The 24,624-nt window shown below is 40.5% G+C and overlaps 1 protein-coding gene across 1 annotated transcript; it reads left to right on the top strand.

Annotated features, from left to right (window-relative positions):
• Positions 1-18,911: 18,911 nt before the first annotated feature.
• fam163ba (family with sequence similarity 163 member B, genome duplicate a) lies at positions 18,912-23,033 on the top strand. The gene is made up of 2 exons (XM_072455316.1): positions 18,912-19,050; positions 20,855-23,033. Exons 1-2 carry the CDS (start codon positions 18,958-18,960, stop codon positions 21,305-21,307), a joined length of 546 nt encoding a protein of 181 aa, XP_072311417.1. The 5' UTR covers positions 18,912-18,957; the 3' UTR covers positions 21,308-23,033.
• Positions 23,034-24,624: the final 1,591 nt, after the last annotated feature.

The following is a 24,624-nucleotide window of genomic DNA, read 5'->3' as shown; positions in this document are numbered from 1 at the left end:
AGCTACCGTCTGTCACATTGCATCATTGCGTTCTGTTATGGGGGGAATTAAGTGTAAGAGTTTTGTGGAAGACGTTAGGATTTGAAAAATAGGGGCATTCAAAACAGAAAATCCAACCGTGAAAATGTTATTTACAGTTTTACTGTGGATGTAAATGAGGGTTTGTGGAATGTTGGTTTAACATCTTTATTTGTTGCATTTGCTGCACAGTACAAATCTAACTACCGGTAAAGTAAATTGCATTCTAGTTGGAGAGTGAAACACCCATTTCACAAGGATTGACTGATAGAAAAGGACACTGACATTTTTAGATAGACATATCTAAATAATATTTAGATATGTCTATCTAAAAATGTCAGTGTCTACACTTCCCCTCACGTCCAAATAAAACGTACACACGATTAAGGTTGGCAAAAGTATTGAAAATCAGATGCTAAACGATACTAAAACTAGTATTGAGACTACTTATTTGAGCAAGAATCAGTATTTGTAATGTCTATTAACAGAGACAAAATGTGACCTTTCCTGAACAATTTTGGAATGATCTTGAGCTTCATCAGAACTAAGACCACAATGATGACATAAAGAGGGTTTGTTGAAAATTACAGTCTATTGTCTAAAGATATATATATATTTTTTATCATCGTTGTTATATCTAATTTCCTTAGTAGAGCTGAACGATTTTGGAAAAAATATCTAATCGCAATTTGAGTTGTGGTTGCGATTCGATTTGTGGATTCTGTTCAAAGTTGAATGTGTAAATGCATCCAGGAAAATGGACAAAAACACTGAAACGTGAACTGACAAATCATGTGTTTGTACAGCTCTAAAGAGGATTAGCAGTTTTTTACACAGAATAAGAGTCTTTGCATCCATTCAAACGGTGATTTCGATCCAATTGCGATGAATCTTGCAGCTCTATTTTGTCGTATCACCCATTACTGGACTCTCGATTTCGTTGGTTGGACGTCACTTTCAGTTCATAGAAAACATTGGTGTATAATTCATTTACAAAGCTGTTCTGAGGAAACCAAACCTCAGCACCAGCTTTGCTCCTCCTCCCAAATACTTTTCAGCATGACTCGACGCCTTACAGAGCTTAAAAGCAGCTTCTTCCATCTCTGCACTTTGCTCTTGGAATAATTCACAAAAAGACCTTGAATTGCGGTGACATTGCAAAGTGTGGTGATTGAGAATTGTTTATGTTTTTCTTGAGAGAGTTGGTTTTATAATGTTATATTTTGTGATTTCCTGTACTTTGTTGATTGTGTTGGCTGCGGTTTGGCAAGGTCTGGTTAAATAAAGGTATAAATAAATATATCAGTTTAATTAAGTATCAAAATTGAGTTTGAAATTCCACAATCGTGACACTTCACCAATACCAATTTTGATACCAGAATGATCTTTAAAAAATCTCCTTTTTGGAGTCATTGTTTTAGATAATTGACTGAAAATGTCCCCACAAAATACAAAAAAGTACTTTCTTTATTAAACACTGCGGTCTGAAACTAGTTCTGCTAAAGTGCAAAAATCATTTTAAAGCGGTTCACAAAATGCCAATATTTTTTGTTTCGACCCTAGTTTTGTGTGATTAGGATGGATCTTATTTTTGATACTTTTGACAACCCAACACTTCAGACAATAAATGTTAAATTGTTCTTTCTATCATATATATTGCTACGTCGATATACTACGACAGGCCTAATCATATCGGTGACTCTTTACATGTCGCTGGAAGATAACCCTTGAAACAAGACCCGCCCGCACGTGTATTATACCTTGTGGTTTTCACGATTGGCCACAACAATGAAAGACGAGGAGGGGCTTCCGTTCCTATGGTGACTCCCGCTGTGACCCTCGCAACAACCTTGGCCCCGCGGGAGATAAGTCATACATGCACCCTACCGGCCCATTTAGAGCGCATCTGTTTCTGTCACAAACATGAGCGCAGATAGAGCAGTTTGTCAGCTCAAACCAAATGACAGATCCTCTTCTCTTCTTGCAAAAGTGTGCCCACATCGTAATTACTTCTAAAACGCTCTGGCAGGAGGTGGAATCATGACGGATCGCCTGGAGGGAGGCGTCCATGGAGGGGGGGGAGGGGCTATATGATCGTGTTAGTCTCCCCTCGCCCCTCCCCCTAGCATCCACACCCCCCCATCACGCTGCGTGATTGTAAAACGTGAGGCAGGACCAGAGGCGCTGGCTGATTTCGTGTACAGCACATATCGCTGAGGTCAAGGGTAGAGATGCACCGATATCGATACCGGTTGTGGATATCGGCGCCGATCCAGGAAAAAAACGGCGGAATCCTGTATCAGTTTGAAGGTATCGGTTCGGCTAATACTCCGTTTGGGCCTCTAAATTTAAGTAATAAGACAATAAAGTCAGAATTTCTCTTGCAGTTTTTGGAGTAGCTCGCAAAAAGAGTAATCACAAAAGTGCAGAAATGTCATCTTATATCCTTATTCTTAAGTTTGGTAGCTCTTTGCCAGCATTTGTTACTATAAAAGATCGACTCGATATTGAAATCTATTGCAAATCTTCTAAATTTCCTCACCTCTACTTACAGTTTGCCCTTTTGTTTCAACCTGAAGAATGAATAATGGTTACATAACATGACTTGAACCATTTTGTAAGATGTTTTTTTGCGTTTAAAGGAAATTATACTTAAAGACGAGGTATAAATACCGGAACTGAAAAAGCTGGATTGATGCATCCCTTGTCTGGAGATACACTTCACGCATCAGACATGATTTTCTTTCAATAAACTGACTCGTATTGACTTTTTCATTGGTCCGGATCAGGATACTGCAATGAAAAGACTTTTGAGAGAAAATAAATCAGCAGGAAGGTTTAAATAAGGGCGTTTGAACGTGTTGCCAGATAAGGTATAGAGAAAAACAGACGAATAAACAGGCCTTACAGACATTATGATGACACACACAACATAAATGTACAAAAATATATCCCTTAAGTGGGCGTTATGAAGAATACATATTATATTGTAAAAGAATGATTGGAGTTTTAAGGAGCCATACATCTGTTTCTCGATTCTACTCTTGTATTAGTTGGTTTGGGAGACTGGCAAACAAATGAATGCATAAATATTGGTACTAGAACTGAAAATCCCACATACATCTATTTATGTCTAAGTTGAAACAGCCATATTTGTTTCATATTCATTATTATAGGGACAAATTTGGCTGGTAAATCACCTTATGATCAACTACTTCCCCCAAAATGACATGTGTGTTTGTGAATCACATTTTTAAGTAGGTCTATTGCTGCCAAGCTGATATTAATAATAGTCTATCCAGATTACAATTGTGAACACTTTTATTGGGTTACAGTGTGATCTCTTAAGTTGCAGACAGAAAGTAGTTTGATGTATAACGTGCACAGTTTTCTTTTTCCAACCCTCCCACTTAGAAAGCCTCATGCTGCGTTCTTTTCCTCGAAGGTCTGAGCTCGGAGTGATGTTTTCTCACTGTTTCTTTGTTCCAGCTGTCAAGTCTGAAAAACTATATGCAGTTACAGCAAAGGCACAAACAAGTACTACAATGCAGGGCCTATTAGACCCAGTAAAGTTAATGTAGTGACCTGGACATTATTGTTGCATTTCAAAGTTATAAATCACATTCTGAGAGTTTGCCCTGTGTTGGATCTCTCTGTGAAGACGTTGGCAACATGAGCAGAACAGAACAGAGCAGCAGATGGACAGTGCTGAGAAACTAAAGGGAAATAACACAATCCTTGCACTTTATCCCTTATCCTTGTACTTTATCCTGACACGGGTAAAGCGCAGCCGTGTTGGATGTTCTAAAATGTTCTAAAAAGTAGAAACTCAGAGGAGGAAACTTTCCAGTTGGACTTTACGAGTCAAGACCCAGAAAATCCGACCTCCGAGGGCGACTGGAGAGCAGCATCAGTGGCAGCAGAGCATTGATCTTAAATTGTCTCGTTGCCATAGTAACCACATAAATTACTTCCTTTCGCAATGGCCATTAAAGCTTAAGACTATAGAACAACCTCTCAGCACAATTTCTTTAGGGGAATGTTCTCAGAGCTCATCACAGTCCTGTTCACTCTTCCTCCAACACGACCATGCTATGTCTTTATCAACGCTGTCCTTTAACCTGGCTCACACCAGATTTACTATATGAGAATCACTCTGAATTTTGTTCACACAATATCAACCTGGACTGGCTCTCATCAAAAGCTGATGAGAAAAGGTGTAAAGTCATGAACAATATTTAAATCTGATTTAAAACTGTTAAATCCAGTCAGCACAGAGACTTCTTTTTCTGCAAATCTGAAAATACACAAAGCAATTCTATGTGCACTTTAAAAAACAAAATAATCAAAAATCTCGTTGCCATGTTTGTTTATTTTGTCCTTTTTAACATTATTTTTTGCCTTATTCTGCTTTCTTAGACAGCAGAGCGTGACATAGGGACGAGAGAGGGAAGGACATTATACCATTTGCAGAGAGCCTCAAGCGTTCTCACAACACACACAACACTGCATGTTGCTCACACAGTGCGCACATGTGCTATCCATTCCACCACAGAGAGACACAAGGTCGGCCCTTTTGACTTTCGCCCAAAACTACAATGTCGCACTGTGATTGGTCAGGCCCACAGCGGCTGGACTCAAACCGAACAGTGCGAACTTTTGGCTAGGTTAGTGTCCTTATTTGTTAGACTTATATTTTTTGTGAAATGAATCATTCTGGGTTTTAGACTTCAATATAAATTATCAGGTTAAACATTTGCAAAATGTCTTATATTTCATCTGGTTGAAGGACTTTTTCGTAGTTTGCTCAGATTAAAGGTTCCCTCAATTTCCCCAAATAGCTGATATATCAGGCTGATATTTTTAACTTAAATCTCCAGCATATGCCAATATTTAGCGTGGTTACCGGTAATTGCATAAAGGTAAGACATGAAGCTTTAAAACTTAAATGTGGTGATGGCATTGCACAAAATGTACATTCATTAAATTGAGTTTTGCAAGTAAAATAATAATCATAGTGAAAAATGCAGTATTAAGTTAGGCGTCAAAAGGCCCTACATGAGCCCAAGGCCATAAACAAAACAGATTGTGGGATATTGTACCAAAGTTGGTGATGTTTGGTTAGAAACAATAGAGACAAAATGTGCAAAGGATTGTAAGTATGTATAAGGCTGGAGTAGTGTTTTGTACAGACAGAAGTGAGATGAGTGAGCAGTCCACAGTTGTAAAGGAGCCGTCAGTGCCTTTGCTTGATCTTAGCTGCTCTCTCCCTTGTGACACTCTGTGTAGTCAGTGAGAGAGTTGTGTAATCCTTTTAAACATCTTGTAACTGAATGTTGAATGTGCAGGAGCCGTGCTGAGATCTGTCCATCTGCCGTCAGAAGAGCTTTGCAGATAGATGTACTGCTGTTCAAGGTGATGTTAAGGATGAGCCTGCTCATGCTCCACAGGGCGCTGCACAGTGAGGCTGCAGAGCACAGAGGGCCGCAGAGACACAGCTGCAGACACCAGGCCTGCCCGCCACAGAGGGAAGAGACAGTGGACAGGTGGAACGGAGGTTCGACAGAAAAGCAGGAATATGAGAAAAGTGAGAATGCATGGAGGAGCTGGCTGTGTGCCGGGAGCACAAAGACACATAAGGAGATGAAGAAGTGGAGTTGCACAGGCACAGCTGCTCCTCTGGGCAGACTTAGGACATGATTTATGGGGTGCTTTGGCCCAGGCAGCAGCCGTATGTCTGTCAGATGTGCACATCAGCACCAGTCACAGCAGCTGGCCTCACGTAGCGCCGAGAGCTGAGATAACCAGGTTACAATCTCATAATAAGAGTTAACCTTCAGGACACCACCTCTTGTTGCACTACATTTACCGTGGCACCAGGCCAAGTGTGTGTGCACATGTCTGTGTGTCTAAAGGCTACTGCATTGTAATGCTTATGACACGTCAGATGAAATATCCATTATGCTGTGCGGAGCATTATGAATGATTAGGTCACATGTCCTTGACAGGGGCTCAGTGTTCAGCCTCTGCCTCCAAACACAGCCTATGGTCTTTCAGGTCTGATCCTCCTGCTATACAAGGAGCAACTTTTATTGTAGTATAACTTCACTATTGTACTGAATGTTTATTTTGTGTGATTTTATATGTTTAATATTGTGTTGGTTTTGAAGTCTGCTTTTGGAAGTATCCCATTGTCTTGTGGCAGAAAGGTAATTTAACAGTGTCTCACATAATCTAAGAAGAAGAAAAGTAGAAACATTTATCAGCCACTGCCACTCAGAAAAACCAGAGGCAGTGTGTTCATATATATTCAATGACCACAGAATATTGAGTTTCTAGAATCTGGAAGAAGGTTAGACAGTGATAATATGTATTAGCATGATTAGTTTGTCTGACTCTTATAGTTAAACAATATGTTTCAATTTCTTAGTTAGTTATAGTTATTATTTGTATTCCATGGAGGCCTAACAAAGGGCTCGTGAAGTGAGTGATATACTTGTTTGAATATTGATATTACTCAATATATCTTCCATGTCAAGCATCGCACTAATACAAACTCTAGGAAGAGAAGAGGTAGAAGTCATAACGATCATTACATTGACAATATCTCAAATACAATGTGTTCTCCTCTCAGAAGATAAGCAGGGTTGTGCCTGGTCAGTATTTGGATGGGAGACCACTGAATACCAAGGGCCTCAGAGGAGCAGCAGTGGCTCTACTGCAAACCGTTCTTGTGTCCTTATGCAAGATATTTCATCCTCATATTTGGCCTGTTTTTGAATTATTGATAGTGGTTGGTTGGTTGGTTGGTTGGGTGATTGGGTGATTGGGTGATTGGATGGCTCGATGCATGGCACAGACTGGCTGCTTATTAACCAGTATAACTTGTATTAGCCAAACCGGCCTTTTGACTGTGTTTATCTTGTGGCCTCGAGACCCAGTGCTGCCAGTCGTCTGTCTCGGGCCCCGGGCTCATTATGGAGCATCTGTGGTTGTCTGAGGCTGTGGTTTCACTAGTGAGCGTGGCACTGTCTGCTGCCTCTGATCCGACCTAATCTCTGAACACGCTGTCACTCCTGAATGTGCTGAACAACTTGCAATGCCGTCAAATAATTCTGAAAGATTATTGTTGAATCACAAGTAGATTTTAAGCACCTCTTAAGCACTTGTGTCTGTTGTGAAATTGTTCTACTGAAAAGGAGATTAACTCAATACTGCTATATATAGCTATATTTTATACCCATTGGGTCATCTCTTACAAAACTAATTAGTAAAGCATCATTTAGCTTGTAGATAGTGACAGTGTGAGCACCACATAAGAGTTACCGTTTTGGAGATGAACTGAGCCACTTGTCTTTTAGGCAGAGTTTAGTCCTTGTCTTATATCTGTCAGTGGTCATAAAGAGAACAATTCAAATTCAATGCATTAAAGATGAGGGGCATGGAAAGTCTGTGCTAACTTTGGCTCTGGCTCCTGTGGAGATTATCCCCTGCCACATGCAGACGACTGGTGTTATTAGCACAGCAGAGGGGCGTCCCGTGTGAGGCAGAGAGGAGGAGAAGGACGTGCTATGACACAAATGACAGATTGCATGTTGTCATTTGTGTCAGTAATGTTATTATGTTTATAAGAGAAGGCTCGTTTTCTAAAAGGAACTATTTTAGTGAAAACTTGCTGTGAAAACTTGCTGAACCACTCTCTCCTTCTGAGTGGTTCTGGCTCCCTAGCCGATCTGATAATTAGTCTGCTAATTTCCTCATTGTCGCCCTTCGAGGCAACTGCTGTTGTGAGTTCGGGCATACAAAAATACATTGAATTGAAACTGAATTTAACTTTGTCCTAGAATACGGGATACATTGTAGTGCTGATTTATTCTTAATTACAATAACATTGAACATGATGATGTTGTCATTCAATGTTTTGGCTCTTAAAACTATTAATAGCGGCCTGTCCATGTACTGAGAATGAGAAAAACTTGTCTACTAAATATGCAAGTTAAAAGACACAAATTATGCTAAATTTACTTTTATTTTGAGATTTTGACCATGTTAAAATATTGTTTTTCATCAAAATGCCTAGAGTTATATTGAGCTTCATTAATGCTTGTTTGATGAAAGCTGTTCAGTAAGTCTTGGCAATTGTTTCTACTGCCAATACATGGCGTGCCATCACTGATGACACCTGACTAATATGAAGTAATATTCATATTACTACTCATTATTTTACGTTCTAAAACATATGAACTTTTGAAATTGGTAACTGCGTCTCAGGCCACATGCCCCTGACCTGTGGGGTTCCCCAAGGGTCAATCCTGGGACCCCTTCTGTTCAAACTCTACATGCTGCCGTTAGGACACATTTTCACTGCGTATCAGCTGACCTATCACAATTATGCAGATGACACTCAGCTCTATGTTTCATTGTCGGCAGGTGAATATGGACCAGTGAATTCACTCTGTCACTGCATCCAACAGATCAGTGTGTGGATGCAAAACAACTTTCTCCAGCTGAACTCAGTTCAGCAACAAAGATAAAGCAGTCACCTCCAGAGTTAGAAATCTGTGGGTAATAATGGTCTCAGACTTGAACTAAACCAGACATGGAGAGATTTGTCTCCAGTAGATTAGACTACTGTAACGGCCTGCTCACTGGCCTCTCCAAACCAGCTGTAAAACAGCTGCAGTACATCCAGAACGCTGCTGCTCGGGTCCTGACTAGAACCAGGAAGTATGATCACATTAGTCCTGTTCTCAGGTCTCTGCACTGGCTCCCTGTGGCTCAGAGAATAGACTTTAAAGCAGCTCTGCTTGTGTACAAGTCTCTCCATGGCCTAGCACCAAAGTACATCTCAGACATGTTAGTGCCATATGACCCATCTCGGACTTTGAGGACCTCAGGGACCGGCCTCCTGCTGGTGCCCAGAGTCAGGACTAAACATGGACCGGCCTCCTGCTGGTGCCAGAGTCAGGACTAAACATGGACCGGCCTCCTGCTGGTGTCAGAGTCAGGACTAAACATGGACCGGCCTCCTGCTGGTGCCAGAGTCAGGACTAAACATGGACCGGCCTCCTGCTGGTGCCAGAGTCAGGACTAAACATGGACCGGCCTCCTGCTGGTGCCAGAGTCAGGACTAAACATGGACCGGCCTCCTGCTGGTGCCCAGAGTCAGGACTAAACATGGGGAATCTGCGTTTCAGTTTTATGCAGCTAAAATCTGGAACAGTCTTCCTGAAGATGTGAGACAGACTTCTACTCTGACAATGTTCAAATCTAAGCTAAAAACAGTTGTTTATCTGTACATATGATTGAAATTATTCTCTTTGAACTCTTCTCTTTTATGTCTAAACCTTTTTTGTGAGTTCCGTCTTTGTGATTTTAATGCATTTTTTCCTGTTGTATGAAGCACTTTGAACTGCCTTTTGTACAAATTGTGCTACAAATAAACTTGTCTTTCCTTGATACTCGAGAGCTTGTTTAAATGCAAATACAGCAATCAAACTATACATACGATGTGTCCATTAATGCACTGGCAAGGTGAATGTATGAATGAACCACTGCTCTTGCCCAGACTCTGGTGCAACATACAAATCATGCATGTTAAAAACTGTGTTGGAACAGCATCCTAAATATGTCACACCAGTGTAGATATTTGAACAAAGTGCTTTACGCAATAGCACTTTTTCTACTGTTCAAAACTAAAACGACTCTTTTAACCTATGCTTACAACCAACTTAGAAGGTCCCTAATATTATAGAAATCCACTCTTGATTCTGCTTGTGGTACTTGGGCGGTGAACTACTATTAGTGCTTCATAACTTTGACTGACTTAAGTACAAATACTCTAATTTGTTCCAAGCTGAAAAGAGAAAGACTTAAAAGACAAGTTAAGGTTGCCGATGCTGTTTAGAATGGGATGCATGCTCTACACCGTGGTTAAAGTTACAGTGGACATCTTACGTCAGCATTTGCAATTTGAACTGAGACTAAGCAAGGTCATTTAGATGGATGAGACATTTAGTGCGCTGTGTAATTAAATAAAGAGAGCCCCAGGTCGGTGGGGTTTTATTTTTTTTATCGCAAATGTCCTCCATGTGCTCTTCTCATTGCCTCAAAAGTAATTTATGTGTGATTGAGCGCGCACAAGGGAACACTCTTAACACAAATGTCGAGATTACACACGCTCTGCTAAACTTAAGTGTGATAAAGAATAGTTTGGGACTCCATCTGGCGAGTAAACTGATTTGTTTTTGTTATCAGATTTTAATTTGGTTGTTTGTTTGACCGTTCCACGAGCATTTTTCTAATTTCCTGCATTTTTTTAAACATAGCATTTATCAAGAGCGTACAATGACGGTTTGCAAAACAAAGTCAAGTATATAAAATTAATAGTAATAATATTTTCACAAAAAGTTGATTATAATTAAAATGTATAAAACTGATGTTTCAAATAAGGGTACACGGTGATATTTCTGTACTTATTTGTGATTAAATAACCTTAAACCTTTTTAGAAAGACAGTTAAAGACAGTTTGTGTCAGGTGCCACTAAACGGCAGGCAAGAACCCAATAGCATGACACAGGAAACAGTTCTGGTGTAGAAATAGGGCTTTAATTACCAGCAGAGGTCAAACAAGGTAGTAACTCGCGTACGTAGCAAACAAATCCAGTAGGAGCAGGCAAAAGAGAATGTCCAAAGTCCAAAAGGGCAGGTCAATACACGAACAGGCAGGATCAGAATCAGAATAATAAGGTGCTGGAAGCTACGGAAACACACTAGACAATCTGGTAAAGAACTGAGGGAAATGGACCGGTACATATACTGAGGTGGGGCAGGCCAGGTGAGTGAAATCAGCAGGAGAGAGTGGCAGAGTCTGCTCTCTGGTTGGCTGGCTGATGCTGAACACTCCAAGCTTTCTGATTGGTTGTTGTGGCACTGAAGGAACGATCTGTCAACTGTCAACCATCAGTTTGTGGCAGGGCTGGTGGCATTTTACAGCAGAAAAATCAATATCGTCCCATTGTAAAACATTTTCAAACCAAAGCAAAAGAAACAATGCTGAGATGAAGAAGCCCAACACAAACTAAGCCAGCGATCAAGGACTAGACACAGATTATCACTGACGCTCATAAAACGGGGAAAAAAGACCTTCGAGCTCGATCTGAAAATGGACTTTTTTGACAGATTTTGGACCAAATGAGTCACACACGTTGGACCATATGAAGTGAAATGTTTTGGATCTCTGTCATTACCTGTATTTTCTGTTTTGACTTGAACATTTAAAGAGAGAGAAGAAGAAGAAGAAGAAGAAGAAGAAGAAGAAGAAGAAGAAGAAGAAGAAGAAGAAGAAGAAGAAGAAGAAGAAGAAGAAGACAATGCTTATATAATATGTTTATCTAATGAAGTATGGTTAATATTACTTTATGTTGAACCCATAAAAAGCATTTCTGTTGCACTCTTTCTGGCTCAAGGTCAAGGCAGCGGCCGAGCTTCACCCGAGGCAGCTCTCTGTTGTCATTATTCTTCCCGGACACAACTGGTGGGTGTAGGGACAGGAGAAAATGGTGGCAAATGGATTTCATTGTGTGGAGCTGGAAATGTCACGCTGGAGACGGGAGAGCCGGCAGTCTGAAGGGGGAGCGGAGGTGATAGTTCTGCTTCTGCTGCAGTCAGGCCTGCCAGACTGGAAGTATTGTGACAGCACATAACGTGGGATTTGTAACATGAAAGAGAGAATATGTCACTGTATTACGGGGTGAAAACACTTCTTTTTTGGGGGTTTTCAAAATGGCCTCAGCACTTCTGATAAGCTGGAATTGCATATTCTCTTTTGGGTCATTGTCCAGATACGTTTTTGGCTTTTGTTCTCAATCCAGTTATTAAGTGTCACTGTAAAATGTGGCTCATGATCTAGAAGGGCTATTCAACTCAATTTTCCTGAGGGCCAGCTTTTTCGAGGGGCCGTGGCTTCTGCACAACGCGCCACCGCTTTTTGATGCAATTTGAGCCTGCACTTAATATTCCTAACACTAAATCTGTTTCAAAAATGATAATATAACAACTGCTATGTTAGATTTTTGAGGAAAAACTCAGCAAAATTGCCAATGCTGTTCTGAACCAGAATTAAACTAGGACAAAACTGTAAACTATCATAATATTCTGAATTATCTGAACCAAAATGTACTCACAAGACCACAACTGCAAAAAACACTGTTCATGCAGAAAAGTACAAGGGAACAGTGTATTTATGTGTAAAAAGGCAGATTTAGCTCCACATCTTCAGCTAACTTACTCCATACTTTCTCCTCTCTCCAATAGAAATCCTTAGAATATAAATAAAATTGTAATAATAATCGTCGACTAATAAAAACATTTGCCAACTAGAACAACATCAACCAATTAGTCGAGCCCTAGACTATCCGAGTACCTGCTGGGTATGAACCAGGACTTACCCAGAAACAGAATCAAACCAGGACTAAACCTGAACTAACCCAGAGTTAAACCAGGTCTAAAGTAGAATTAAACCAGGACTAAACCTGAACTAACCCAGAGTTAAACCAGGTCTAAAGTAGAATTAAACCAGGACTAAACCTGAACTAACCCAGAGTTAAACCAGGTCTAAAGCAGAATTAAACCAGGACTAAACCTGAACTAACCCAGAGTTAAACCAGGACTAAACCTGAACTAACCCAGAGTTAAACCAGGTCTAAAGCAGAATTAAACCAGGACTAAACCTGAACTAACCCAGAGTTAAACCAGGTCTAAAGCAGAATTAAACCAGGACTAAACCTGAACTAACCCAGAGTTAAACCAGGTCTAAAGCAGAATTAAACCAGGACTAAACCTGAACTAACCCAGAGTTAAACCAGGTCTAAAGCAGAATTAAACCAGGACTAAACCTGAACTAACCCAGAGTTAAACCAGGTCTAAAGCAGAATTAAACCAGGACTAAACCTGAACTAACCCAGAGTTAAACCAGGTCTAAAGCAGAATTAAACCAGGACTAAACCAGGCCCAAATCAGAACCAAACAAAATGTAAAATGTAAAGAGTAAATATATTCTTTTATATTTAGAAGACCATATTTTAACAATACTTCAGGAATGAGATAATATGTCATTACATTACACTACACTACATTACACCCTTTTCAGGGCATTTTACTAGTTTTAATCATAGACTAATCTAAACTAATTTGTCATATCTCCTAAACAACAATTGCAATAGTTTAAATTTGTCAATATATGTCCCACCTTTATTTTGGAATATCATGATGGGCTTTACACCAGCAGTATCTGAGCAATGTGTGTGTGAAACCACACGTTTTAAACACATATCAAATGAGACTTATCTAAAATGTTGTGAAGTAAAAGTAAAAGGTATCCACTGTAAAATGTATTTAAGTAATGTAGAGATACCTAAAAACTTTACTCATAGAAGTTTTACTGTAGTTTTACAGAACCTAAAAAACAAACAAAGGAAAGGTGCCATTATTTATGTTTATAGCAAACAATGCTAATTTCCACCGGGGCAGATTGATGTTACAATCTAAAACAAACTGAATCTAAATTTAAATTAAATTTTAACTAGTTATCATTTAATACAAATAAAGAATGCCTTAGACCAAGCGCTGCTAACAACCTTGTCACACAAACACACACTAGCACACACTTAGACACAAACATTAATTTCTCATGGGTTCAAACGTGCTTTTCCTGAAGCCTTTTTCCTTGTCTGGCGTACACATTTTAAAAATACAGTATGTGCAGTACTTTTGTAATTAGTTACGTTCCACCACACTGGATTGGCTGTCTTTTCACCCTGATTAATTCTGTCTCCACCTATGGATTTTAAAAGATAAAATGGCACAGTTGCACAGTCCTTGGTTTTATCTGTGGAACTACCTCTGATTGGTCCCCTCCATCTGATCTATGCTATGCTACATTACTACAAATGAAGCACTTTAAAGGCTGTGTGTAAGAATGACAGGCCTGGAAAGACACATTTTGACACCCGCAGCTAAAAATGACAGCGACTAATACATCTTTTTCACATTTTTACTGTAAAACTTCTACCCAAACGTTGGAATCTTTGACGTGGGTAATTTCCCTGCGAGTGTCTGTATCTAAGTGCATCCATCTTTGACAGCTACAGCACTAAGCGAGCTCATCCGTTCGTTCTCCAAGCGCGTTATTGTCTCTCACGTATGATTCGGATCCACCACCTACTGTGCCCCTCGCCCCCATTCCACTCAGCGCCTGTCAACAGCCATTATACCCAGCATGCCCTCTGCCGCCATCCTGCCATGTCCTATCAAAGCATGCCACTGTCTGCGCACGTTAGCTTGTACTACAATTATTGCCCGCGAGTGCATTCGACTGCATGTGCTTGTGGACCTAAACTCTTGTCACTATCGCGGACCAGTGTTGGTCAAAGCAGCTGACTGTACAAGATTCTTCGTTCTCCACTCCTGTGTGTTCGTGCATGTGTAGCTGAATAATTAACAAACTTACTGCAAAACATCATTCACGCTATGATCTGATTAAGCAGGCCCCGGGAGACGCGCTTCCTCATGCATGTGCGCTGACTAATGCTGGGGTTTTGCACTGATGTGTTCAACTTTGGCCTGGAGAACTACAAGGGACAGTGCTCTGAGTAGCAGCAATTAGTGTGTATGGCAATGTGCAAAGTAAAGTTTTATGAATGAGGTATTTGATATGCAGAATGTGTAAGTGGGATAATGTCAGAGTGCTGTCGACCTCGTGAATATGGGTCAGGGGTTAATCACTAGAATAATTTTGAAGATTGGCTGTTGTACATAATTACCTCAGATGAATTTGTGAAATTAGCTAAAGTCCATACTTCTATACAATCTTTGCTGAAAATGTCTTTGGCAACTCTAAAGCATTTACACATTCAGATGAGGCTGTTCTTCAATATTCTGTACTTTTCACACAGTATTTGTGGGTGAAATGAAATAAACAAATATACAACGTCTTCACTCCAAAATGTAAGATGTTGTCATCAGTAGATTGTATGCTAACCCACAGCCACAGAGCCTGACTCTGTTGTCAGTTGTATTGATCGTGCTGGTGGACTCTGGCCTGCAGATTGGATTACAATCCTGCTCCGGCCTGAAGGGAGAAGCGTCACTTGTATTTGTGTCCATCCTTAAGACACAGAAGTGTCTCTGGAGAGACAATTCACAATAAATGGAAATAAAGCTGAGACAAGTTGTCCACAGAGGAATTTAGCACACATTAGACGACTGCAGGGTAAAAAGGTCAGAGTTGTCAGTCAGAAGGTTAATAGTGCCCACTGACAGCCACGGCTGATGGATTCTGACTGGTTGAGAAAGTATTGGCGAGTCAAAACGTCAATGTAAACTGCATTGTGGCAATGCACTTGGGCCTGAGTTTGCTCTAGATGTTACTGTTCATGTATAATTACTGTATGTTTCTGTTATATAATAACTCTGAGCTAGGTTCTTATTCTTCTATATTTTCACTGGAGGGTGTGTCTGTGTCATGAAGTTGAGTCGGGTCTTGTCAAGCAGGCCTACGCTGCTGTGTGCTTTCTGCTGATAATGGCCTGCACCATTGAGTCATAGCGTAGCAACAAGCCTGCTGGCCTATTTTTGGTCTCAGGCAATTATCCACTGTGCACTGTGGCCCTATGACACTTCCACATTGTAGACGCAATGAAGGAAAGAAGGTCCCTGCTCACATCTGTCAAAGATCTGCAGAGCTCATCCAAAGCCTAAAACAAGTCGGACTAAACACATTGATACTCATTCAGTATACGTTACGTTTCCCTGCTGTAAAGACATCCAGTCAATACAAACATGTGTAATCATGTTTTTATGGGTATTACCAAAATACATCAAAACACACATTTCAAATGCACAAATGTGAATAAAACAGAAGATTTCTCACATTTAAATCACATTCTTGGTCAGGTGCACCTATCTTGAAGCAGCAGAACGTGCAAACTCCACAGAACGGGCCCCACAAACCCATCCACCCATCACTATTGGCACTGAAAGCCTAAGGGATGAGAACACTGAACAAAGATAATTATTTTTTGAATGGCATCACAGTGTTTGTGATTAATGTGCAGCGCTTGTGAGGGATGGAACAAGCGTTGAAAGGCTCTAGTCATAATCCAGCTGCCGCAGTCTGAAAAGACATAATTAAAGCAACGCATTGATCTAATAAATTGAGAATGGGGTCAGTGGAGTCTCAAGTCTCTCACACCGCTCTGGATATTCTGAAGTATTGAGTATATTAAGACATTTGGAGCGGAAGGCACATCATTTCTGCTGCGAGTTGACTGCCATGACTGCGCACAATCTGGTCAGGAGCGCAGGAGCTCAGCCGTAGCATTAGCATCATATCAATGTCAGCGTTTGTCCACACACTGACCTCGGCAAAGGCATCAGCTGTCCACTTTCATGTGAAATAACTGATGACGGCACTGCTAGTTCGATATCCACTTTGAGCAACACACTGCAACGTTTACCTCGCCAATTTCAAATGTCCTTCTCTGCCCTTGACCCTGTTTTGAAATGGTCTTCTTCAAGTGATGCATGATTAAGCAGGAAGCAAGCTCAAAACGGCACTTTGTTGCTGTTTTTCATGACCATTTCTACATTTAGACCAGAAGATAACATTAAACAAGAGAGTTTTTGAGAATGTTCAGTTGTTTCTCACCCAAGACGTATCCAAAATATAGTGACACTCTCGCTCTGACAGACACAGTGTTTTGTCAAATGCAAGAAATACAATTCTGTTAAAGCTATAAAAATTATGGAATAATAAAACAAGTTATTGCTCACTTTTCTGTTTGGGGATCAGAATGGCCTCACACAGTTGAAGTATGAGGACAAGAACGCTTCATCAGTTCATCTCCAAAAAAACATCTTCATCCTCTCCATCATCCCCTGCTGTTCTTCTGCTTCTGCCTTCGTGTTGTCCTGACTGTCATTCATTCTGTGTGAATGCTCAGCTCCATCTTTGTCACGCTCCCATACTGTGCACGCTGTCCCTGCACAAATCAGTAACACTACAGAAGTCATTTTGTTAAGTTGGGCTAATTTGGTCTTTGTTTTATATATTTTTAGCACAGTACTTCTTGGTTCTTGGTTGATCATACTTTTATACTGTTTGCTATGGGTGTACGAGCTCGCCTCCACCAATATTCTCCATCATTTTTGTTTGCATCCGTCCATTCTGCCAAAAACAGAGCTATTCAACTAGACTCCAGAGGGCCTGGGGCTGTGGCCTCTGGGCATTGCCACGTTTGACAGTTCGATTTTGTTCAAAATGTCCCCAACACTACATCTGTTTCAATGATGATAACTATTGAAAAAAATTAAGTCAAATGGCTTTGCCAACATGGTTCTTCAAATTTGCCAATACAGTAGTGAACCAGAACTAAACTAGGTGCATAAATTCAGAAATGTAGGTCGGAAATGTAGTCCCAGTTTAACCCAGTTTTGATGGGATCTATGTGAAAGTGTGAACGGACCAAGGATTAGACCAACCAGGGTTTGAACCAATACTATCCCAGAAAAGGATTAAACTAGGATTAAACCAGGACTAAAGCGGTATTAAGCAAGGACTAAATCAGGACCAAACCAGGAATAAACGAGTTTGGATGGCCTGATCTGGCCTGCGGGCCTCAAAGTCATAAAAAATGCCTTTTTCATTACATCTTCAATCTTTTATTCTGTATCTAATCGAATCCTTGTTCTCTTGACTTCTCTTTCTAGACACTTGACTTCCTGCCTTTGTTTTGAGCACCGTTCAGTGTTGATTCTATTACACGTCTCATAACTAGTGGCTGATTCAATAAGCACCGTGAAGATGACACACGTTTATAATCTATTTAATGACGCCAGTGTGCTGATGAAATGTGTGCCTCCCTCTCCTCTTCTTATCGCCACCTCTGCTCCTCTCATGGCCTCCTCTAACCATTGTGTGTGTGTGTGTGTGTGTGTGTGCGTGCGTGCGTGCGTGTGTGCGTGTGCGTGTGCGTGTGTTGTATGTGTGCGTGCGCATGCGTGCGTGTGCGTGTCTGTGTGCGTGTGTGTGTGTATGTCTGTGTCTGTGCGTGTGCGTGTGTGTGTGTGTGTGTGTCTGTGTGCATGTGCGTGTGTGTGTGTGTGTGTGTCTGTGTGCGTGTGCGTGTGTGTGTGTGTGTGTGCGTGTGTGTGTGTCTGTGTGCGTGTGCGTGTGTGTGTGTGTGTGTGTGTGTGTGTCTGTGTGCGTGTGTGTGTGTGTCTGTGTCTGTGTGCGTGTGCGTGTGTGTGTGTGTGTGTGTGTGTGTGTGTGTGTGTGTGTGTCTGTGTGCGTGTGTGTGTGTGTCTGTGTCTGTGTGCGTGTGCGTGTGTGTGTGTGTCACACTAGAGTCTCTTGTGGAGACAATAATTAGGTTCCCATCTTAAACATAATTTATTCTGAGAGCAACAACATGATGATGAATTTTGTGATATTATTTTTAAACTCCTAGCTCACCTACATGTATTTTCATTATGTAATGTTTTTGTGTGAAAATATAGTTTTTTTTAAATGCCTTGCTTCATTTTGTATATATACAGAAGGGATTTTGCATATCTTCTCAACTTGATCTAAAATAAATAAATACGATATTACAAATCCTTCTTGTACGATCCATCAACAAAATCTTGATTATAAGATAATAGAGTCTGGTGTGTGTAAGTGCTACTTTAAGGGCTGATCTTACAATGTTGTTTCCGCATGAAAGCTTACACATTGAGAGATCAAACTGACCAAAAAACAAAACATCTTATTGCCTGTAGTGTCTCCACTTAAAGTTAGGGAAGGTTGAAGCCAATGCGATGTTCCCAAAAAGCATTCAAACCCAACATGTGCGTGTTTGTGTGTTTGTGTGTGCAGGGTGTTGATGGAGAGCCTTTCGAATGACAGCCGGGACAGTGGTCATCACCGGTGGAATCCTAGCAACAGTAATACTACTGCTTATCATCGCGGTGCTGTGCTACTGTCGGCTGCAGGTGAGAGCAACGCTGAAAGGTCCTGGTGCCACTTGTTTCCCGGGGTGCAACTTGATATCATGGTTTTCTTAGGGCCTAGATCACACCTTCAATGTTAATAATATTACACTTTGTTGCATTTTGTCACTGTGATTGGTTAAATGCACCTGTCACTCACTAAAAGCAGGACGGAGGCTGACCAACAGGATGAGAATGTGGAAAATAGTGTATCCGGAAAGTACTCACAGTTCTTTTTTTAACATATTTGCAAAGAATTCACATCATTATGGGATATTTGTGGAAGATTTTTTAAGCAAAATTTTAATTTAATCCATTTGGACATAAGAAAATGTGGAAAAAGTGAAGCTGTGAATACTTTATGGATGCACTGTATCTGTACCTGAGGTTTTTGTGTTTGAACACATTTATTGAGAAATTACTGAATGATGATATAACAATCTCAACAAATATCCTAATTTGATTGATATATCTTAATGTGGTCCATCCCCTCTTGTTTCATGTACAAAGTAATTTAGGGAATTATAAGAAACAAAATTTAAAAGCTTTGACGAGTTGGTCCCTGTCCAGAGTGTGCCCCGCCTAAAGCCCTAAGTCACTAGGATGGGTTCCAGTCACCCACGACCCCGAACGGGAACAAGTTGTAGAAAATGAATGAATGAATTAAAAATAAACTAAATCAAAATCAAGTATTTTCACATATTGCTTATATGGGTACTACTTCCTAAACAGATTGAGTGTTACTTCTTATAAATACAGCTTATTTTGCAGAGGAAGAAAGCTAAGCTACTTGGATCTCAAAATGTTTTGAAGTTTTTCCTCTATGGCTCAATTAGTGTTGCAGGTTTTCTGAACAGCTTGTAGCATCATGTCTAATTTCATTTGGTGCCAGGATAAATTATGACTCACTCTCCGAAGTAAAAAATAACGCTATATACAATATAAATAATAATTTGGTAAGCTTTAAATTAATTAATTCTGAATTTAGCCATCTGTCATTTAGGTTTGGCAGCAAATTAATTGTGTCTCAAATGTGTTAGAAAATGAGTGCTGTCCCACAGTTGTGAAAGAGGATGTTTAGAGACATTTACAGTGTGCAGCATCAGCGTGGGATCCACGACGCGAAAACTCAACATAGTCAACTTTTTAACAAGATAAGAAAATAGGGCATATGATTTATCCACAAACGAATAACAGAACATTCACAATATAACTGTGCACAGGATAGAAAGAACCCCAATGACAAAGGTATGAAGTATACATGTCTTACATGTACACTGTATGTGATTAGAAGATCACACGTCTGTTTGCAGAGTGAATGGGCCTGTGTGCCGCTCTAGCTTTAAGTCAAATGTATCAGATTCCAGAGAATGACATATGTTAAGTACAAAATCCTGTGGAAGGGCCCCAAATTTATGGAGACCTACTGTTTTTCATAAACACATGCAATAATATACAATATTGCATAAATAAAATTATATTCTGTTTTACTGCTCCTTGGCGAGGAGGGACAAAAAGGATTTTCACTACACACAGTGGACTGCTTCTATCTAAGCTGAAATATTACAGAAAAATGACCACTCTGGAACATGATGCTAGACCAGTGCTATTTCAGTGTAAATACGGCAGCTTCAAAAGCAGATCCACTGTATTTCTGAACAGCCGCTTGTTCAATTATTGATCTTTCTTGATTCTAACATCACATGGATACATTATAAATCAAACAGATAAACAAACAACCACAGAGATCAACCCCAAACCATCCCCATGGCACATTTCGCTGACTGCTTCTCTCTCTTCTTTACAGTATTACTGTTGTAAGAAGGAGGAATCCGAGTCGGAGGAGGAGGAGCCAGACTTCGCTGTCACGTCCCGCCTCCCTCCAGTCCACTCCAACCACAACATTGTGGCGGCCACCGCTGCCGCCTCGGCCATCGCCAATGGCCCCGCCCTCTTCTCCACCCCCCCTCTGGCCAGGAAACTGACACGCTCACAGACTTTCTGCCCCTCATGTACACACTATGAGCTGCCCTTTTACCTCCAGCCCCCCCAGCCTCAGCCCCCGCCCCCCCAGCTGCACCACCAGCCGGACGGGCTGAGGAACGGAGGGGAGCGCGTCAGCTACCGCAGTGTCCAGCAGCAAGAGCTGGACCTGCCCGTGCCTGTGCACATCACAAACTACCGCAAGCCGCAGCTGGCGCGCTCCGTCACCATGAGAGACATGTTCCAGCGCAGCTGTAGCATCAGCACTGATGTCTAGCTGTGTGGACCGTGTGCTGGAGCTGAGAAGCCAGAGACTGACCAGAGTCGTGTCATTTAGTGTCCACTGGACTGCCCTCACAACAGAGGACACAGAGGGCTCTCAGGACTGGATTCTATGGTACTAAAATGGTCCCGGACCTGAAACTAATTTAAGTTCAAATAATGTTATATTGTAAAACGTATGCATTTTTCCCTTTTTAAAATCTAGACTAGATGAGTCTTAAATCTTAATTGCCCTACTTTTTCTGACCCTTAGAAGATCGAATGCCACTACGTCTCAGCAGGGATTTCTCTGTGTTTTAGCTGCTACAAAACTATGTTTGGAGCTGGTGTGCTGTTAACCTCTTGTGTGCTGGATGATGTTTGTTGGTCCATCAGCAGATTAAAGGGACTCCAACCAGTGGGAATGAAAGTGGGATGATCGTTTTAAACCAATGCCATACAATAAAACTTAAGACATGAAGGGCTTGCTGAAGATGAACCTCCCTGCTTGTTTTCCACATCCTTTTCTTTCTGATGCTAATGTAATGCCACAGAGTGCTATGAAGCAGATGAAGGCCTGCCTGGTGGAGGGAGGAGGTTCGCTGCCAAAGGGGCTCACTGTTTGTTTTGTGTGCATGCGTGTATCTGTGTTTGTTTGTGAACAGTACTCATTTTTATTTCCTTTCGATATTTAACCCTGTAGTGGGTTGCAATAATCTATATTTTTAAGTGAGAGACTATTCGGTACATATTTCATGGTCAAGATCTATTAATATAAATTATTTATAACAAGATAAAAAAGGTTGAGTAACTTTATTGTCAATGGATTTTTATTTTGTGGACATTCTAAATAAGTGATGATATAATGACAACACATATATATGATATTTATTGATGTTTTCTTTAATTCCCCATGTAATTTTAGGCCAATGAAATGAAGTGAAAAGAGTGAGTGTGAGTGTGAACGTTGACATTGCCCTTGACTCCATCTAGTGGTTTGAAATCATATTGCAGTGATGAGCAAATCCCAAACTAAGCGTGTTTACGTTATGTCATTTCTTAAGTTACATATTTTGTACCATCACCTCACCAACGTTTCACCATCAGATGCCGTTTGCTGTTTTGTACCCTGTTTTATAACATTGATTTATATAATTCATTGTACCAGAGCGTAACATTGTACTCACTGATTTTCTGATTTTACTACGGCAGAAATTCTCTCAAAAGCTCAATAGATTTGTTCCATGGATCCCTCGTCTCAAGTACTCTCAGCCTGGACAGCTCGATGAAGGACAAAAGATTTGAAAGCGCAATTTTATTTTTTTATTTTTCATTTTGCAGCTTCTTGTGTTTCTTTATTGGACTTTTCTACAATTGATTTTCATTATTATTATCAGCCATTAGCCATAAGTGTTGAGTTTCCTCTATTGTGATATGTGCTTTCCTGCAAACACACTGGCACATACAGAACAACACGCCACACACACAGTAGTTCTTATATGCTATGCTTTCCTTATTAAACAATGTGACCGTTGCACAGGAAATATAGTGCCATAATTAACTATGAGAGTTTGAATATGATTATTATGATACATGTATTCAAATGCAGAACTGCTTTTATTGAGATGACTTCTTTATGATCCAAATGGATTTCGGTCTCAGTGCAGCAGAAACGTTTCTGTCATTGTTTTTTAATGTATAACTAACAAACACACTGTTGCTAATAAAACATTATAAAAGTCCATGGCAGTTGCATACGGTTTGCTTTTTTCAGCTTTTTAGATAAGATAGCCTTTATTTGTCCACACAATGGGGAAATTCCGAAGTTGCAACGCAAGAAGATACAGAAGTAGAAGAGCAGATAACTTATAGAAAGCTTAATAGAAAAACTCTTATAAACAAAACTCCTATAGACAGAACCTCACATATTCTTAAACATAAAAATATAAGATAAAATATTAATAATAATATTTTTTTGCATTACATTGTTCTTGAATGAATAATTAAAATAAATAGATATGTTAGTTCCCATGTCTATCTATCTATCTAGACCTGTAACAGAAAATAAAACATACACTCTTACACGGCTATGTTCAAGTGGACAAATGGCAAACAAGGACGGAAGGAACAAATGTGTAGAGTTTCATATTAGTACAAATGTTGAACAGTAACATTTCGAAATCTTGCAAACTAACCTTGAAATAAATGTCTGGGATTGTTTCAGCGCCAAACTAAAGTGAGCATGGATACAATAATAAGTCTGAGATGAGCCCCAGACTATTTTCATAATAAAGGACAGTTTTCCCAAATAGTTGAAACCTAATTCTAGGCTCTTCTGGATTTTTGGGAATGTTCTATTTCAAAGCATTTATAGTTTAGGCTTCGACAAACCGTGTCATCTCAGTGTCAACAGGGATACGGTGAACAACCTATGTTAAATCAATTTGCAGATAATAGCTTACTTGAAAGCACTTTGATTGCTAGAGCTATGCAAATAAAAAATGTGTAAAGGGCATTCAGCATTGGCTCAAATAGGCCACTTGTCATTGGTTTAACTGCTTAATTGTGTAGAGAAAACAGCAGACTTGATGGGGTCTTGCTGTCTAACTCTGTGTGAATTATTTAGAGCCATAATCACTTCCGGGGTAAGCAGAGCTGTAGCGTGGCCTTTAGAGGTGTTTGGATGTTTTATGACACACTTTGAATCATTCCTCTGGTCTGTGAGCCTTGCACAGCACAGCATATAGGCCTGCGCCATCTGCTGAGGCCTCATTCTGTTCGATCAAAGCGTTTGTGCTCTTTGCCCTTATGTGTTTGCCACTACAACATGCTAATGTAGGCCTACTGCTGTGTGGCATCTGACATCTCAACACAATTCTCCATTAGCACAAATTAGAACAGTTGTTGTAAAGCAAGACATAATATGCCCTGATTTGTATGGCATTATTAGGCCCGAGCCCCAGTAGGGCGGAGGGCCTATTGCTCCCGCAACGCTGCCTGTCCTGTACGCGAGAATCCATGCCGCAGGCATGGGCCATGCTTGTATCTGCTCAAATCAATGGAAGTCTATGGGGAGTGGGCGGGGCATCCCGACGGAATAGGGAGTGACGAGCGCGTAAGCGCTCGTAATGATGATTCCACCCCATGGCGGCATGGGGAAGGCTTAGAGCTTTCAAACGATGTATAATTTGTTGTTATAGTGGAAACGGCTATATTGTTTTTGCTAAAAATATTATTATTATTTTTTAGGCCCGAGCGCCACAAGCTGGCGAGAGGCCTATTAATCTCGTAAGGCCGTGCGAAGCACGGCTGCGAAAGTGCGCACGTAGTGCG

This window comes from Eucyclogobius newberryi, unplaced genomic scaffold (genome assembly GCF_026437365.1).
Source record: "Eucyclogobius newberryi isolate DKJ021-1_F unplaced genomic scaffold, fEucNew1.0.hap1 SCAF_2, whole genome shotgun sequence".
Lineage (NCBI taxonomy): Eukaryota > Metazoa > Chordata > Actinopteri > Gobiiformes > Gobiidae > Eucyclogobius > Eucyclogobius newberryi.
The sequence above is the reverse complement of the archived record's forward strand: the minus strand, read 5'-3'. Positions and strand labels throughout refer to the sequence as shown.

Excerpts from the sequence above, each read along its gene's own strand:
- fam163ba (XM_072455316.1), top strand. The coding sequence starts at position 18,958 with ATGACAGCCGGGACAGTGGTCATCACCGGTGGAATCCTAGCAACAGTA. Across the intron at positions 19,051-20,854 it reads TGTGCTACTGTCGGCTGCAG|TATTACTGTTGTAAGAAGGA; the intron begins GTGAGAGCAACG and ends TCTTCTTTACAG.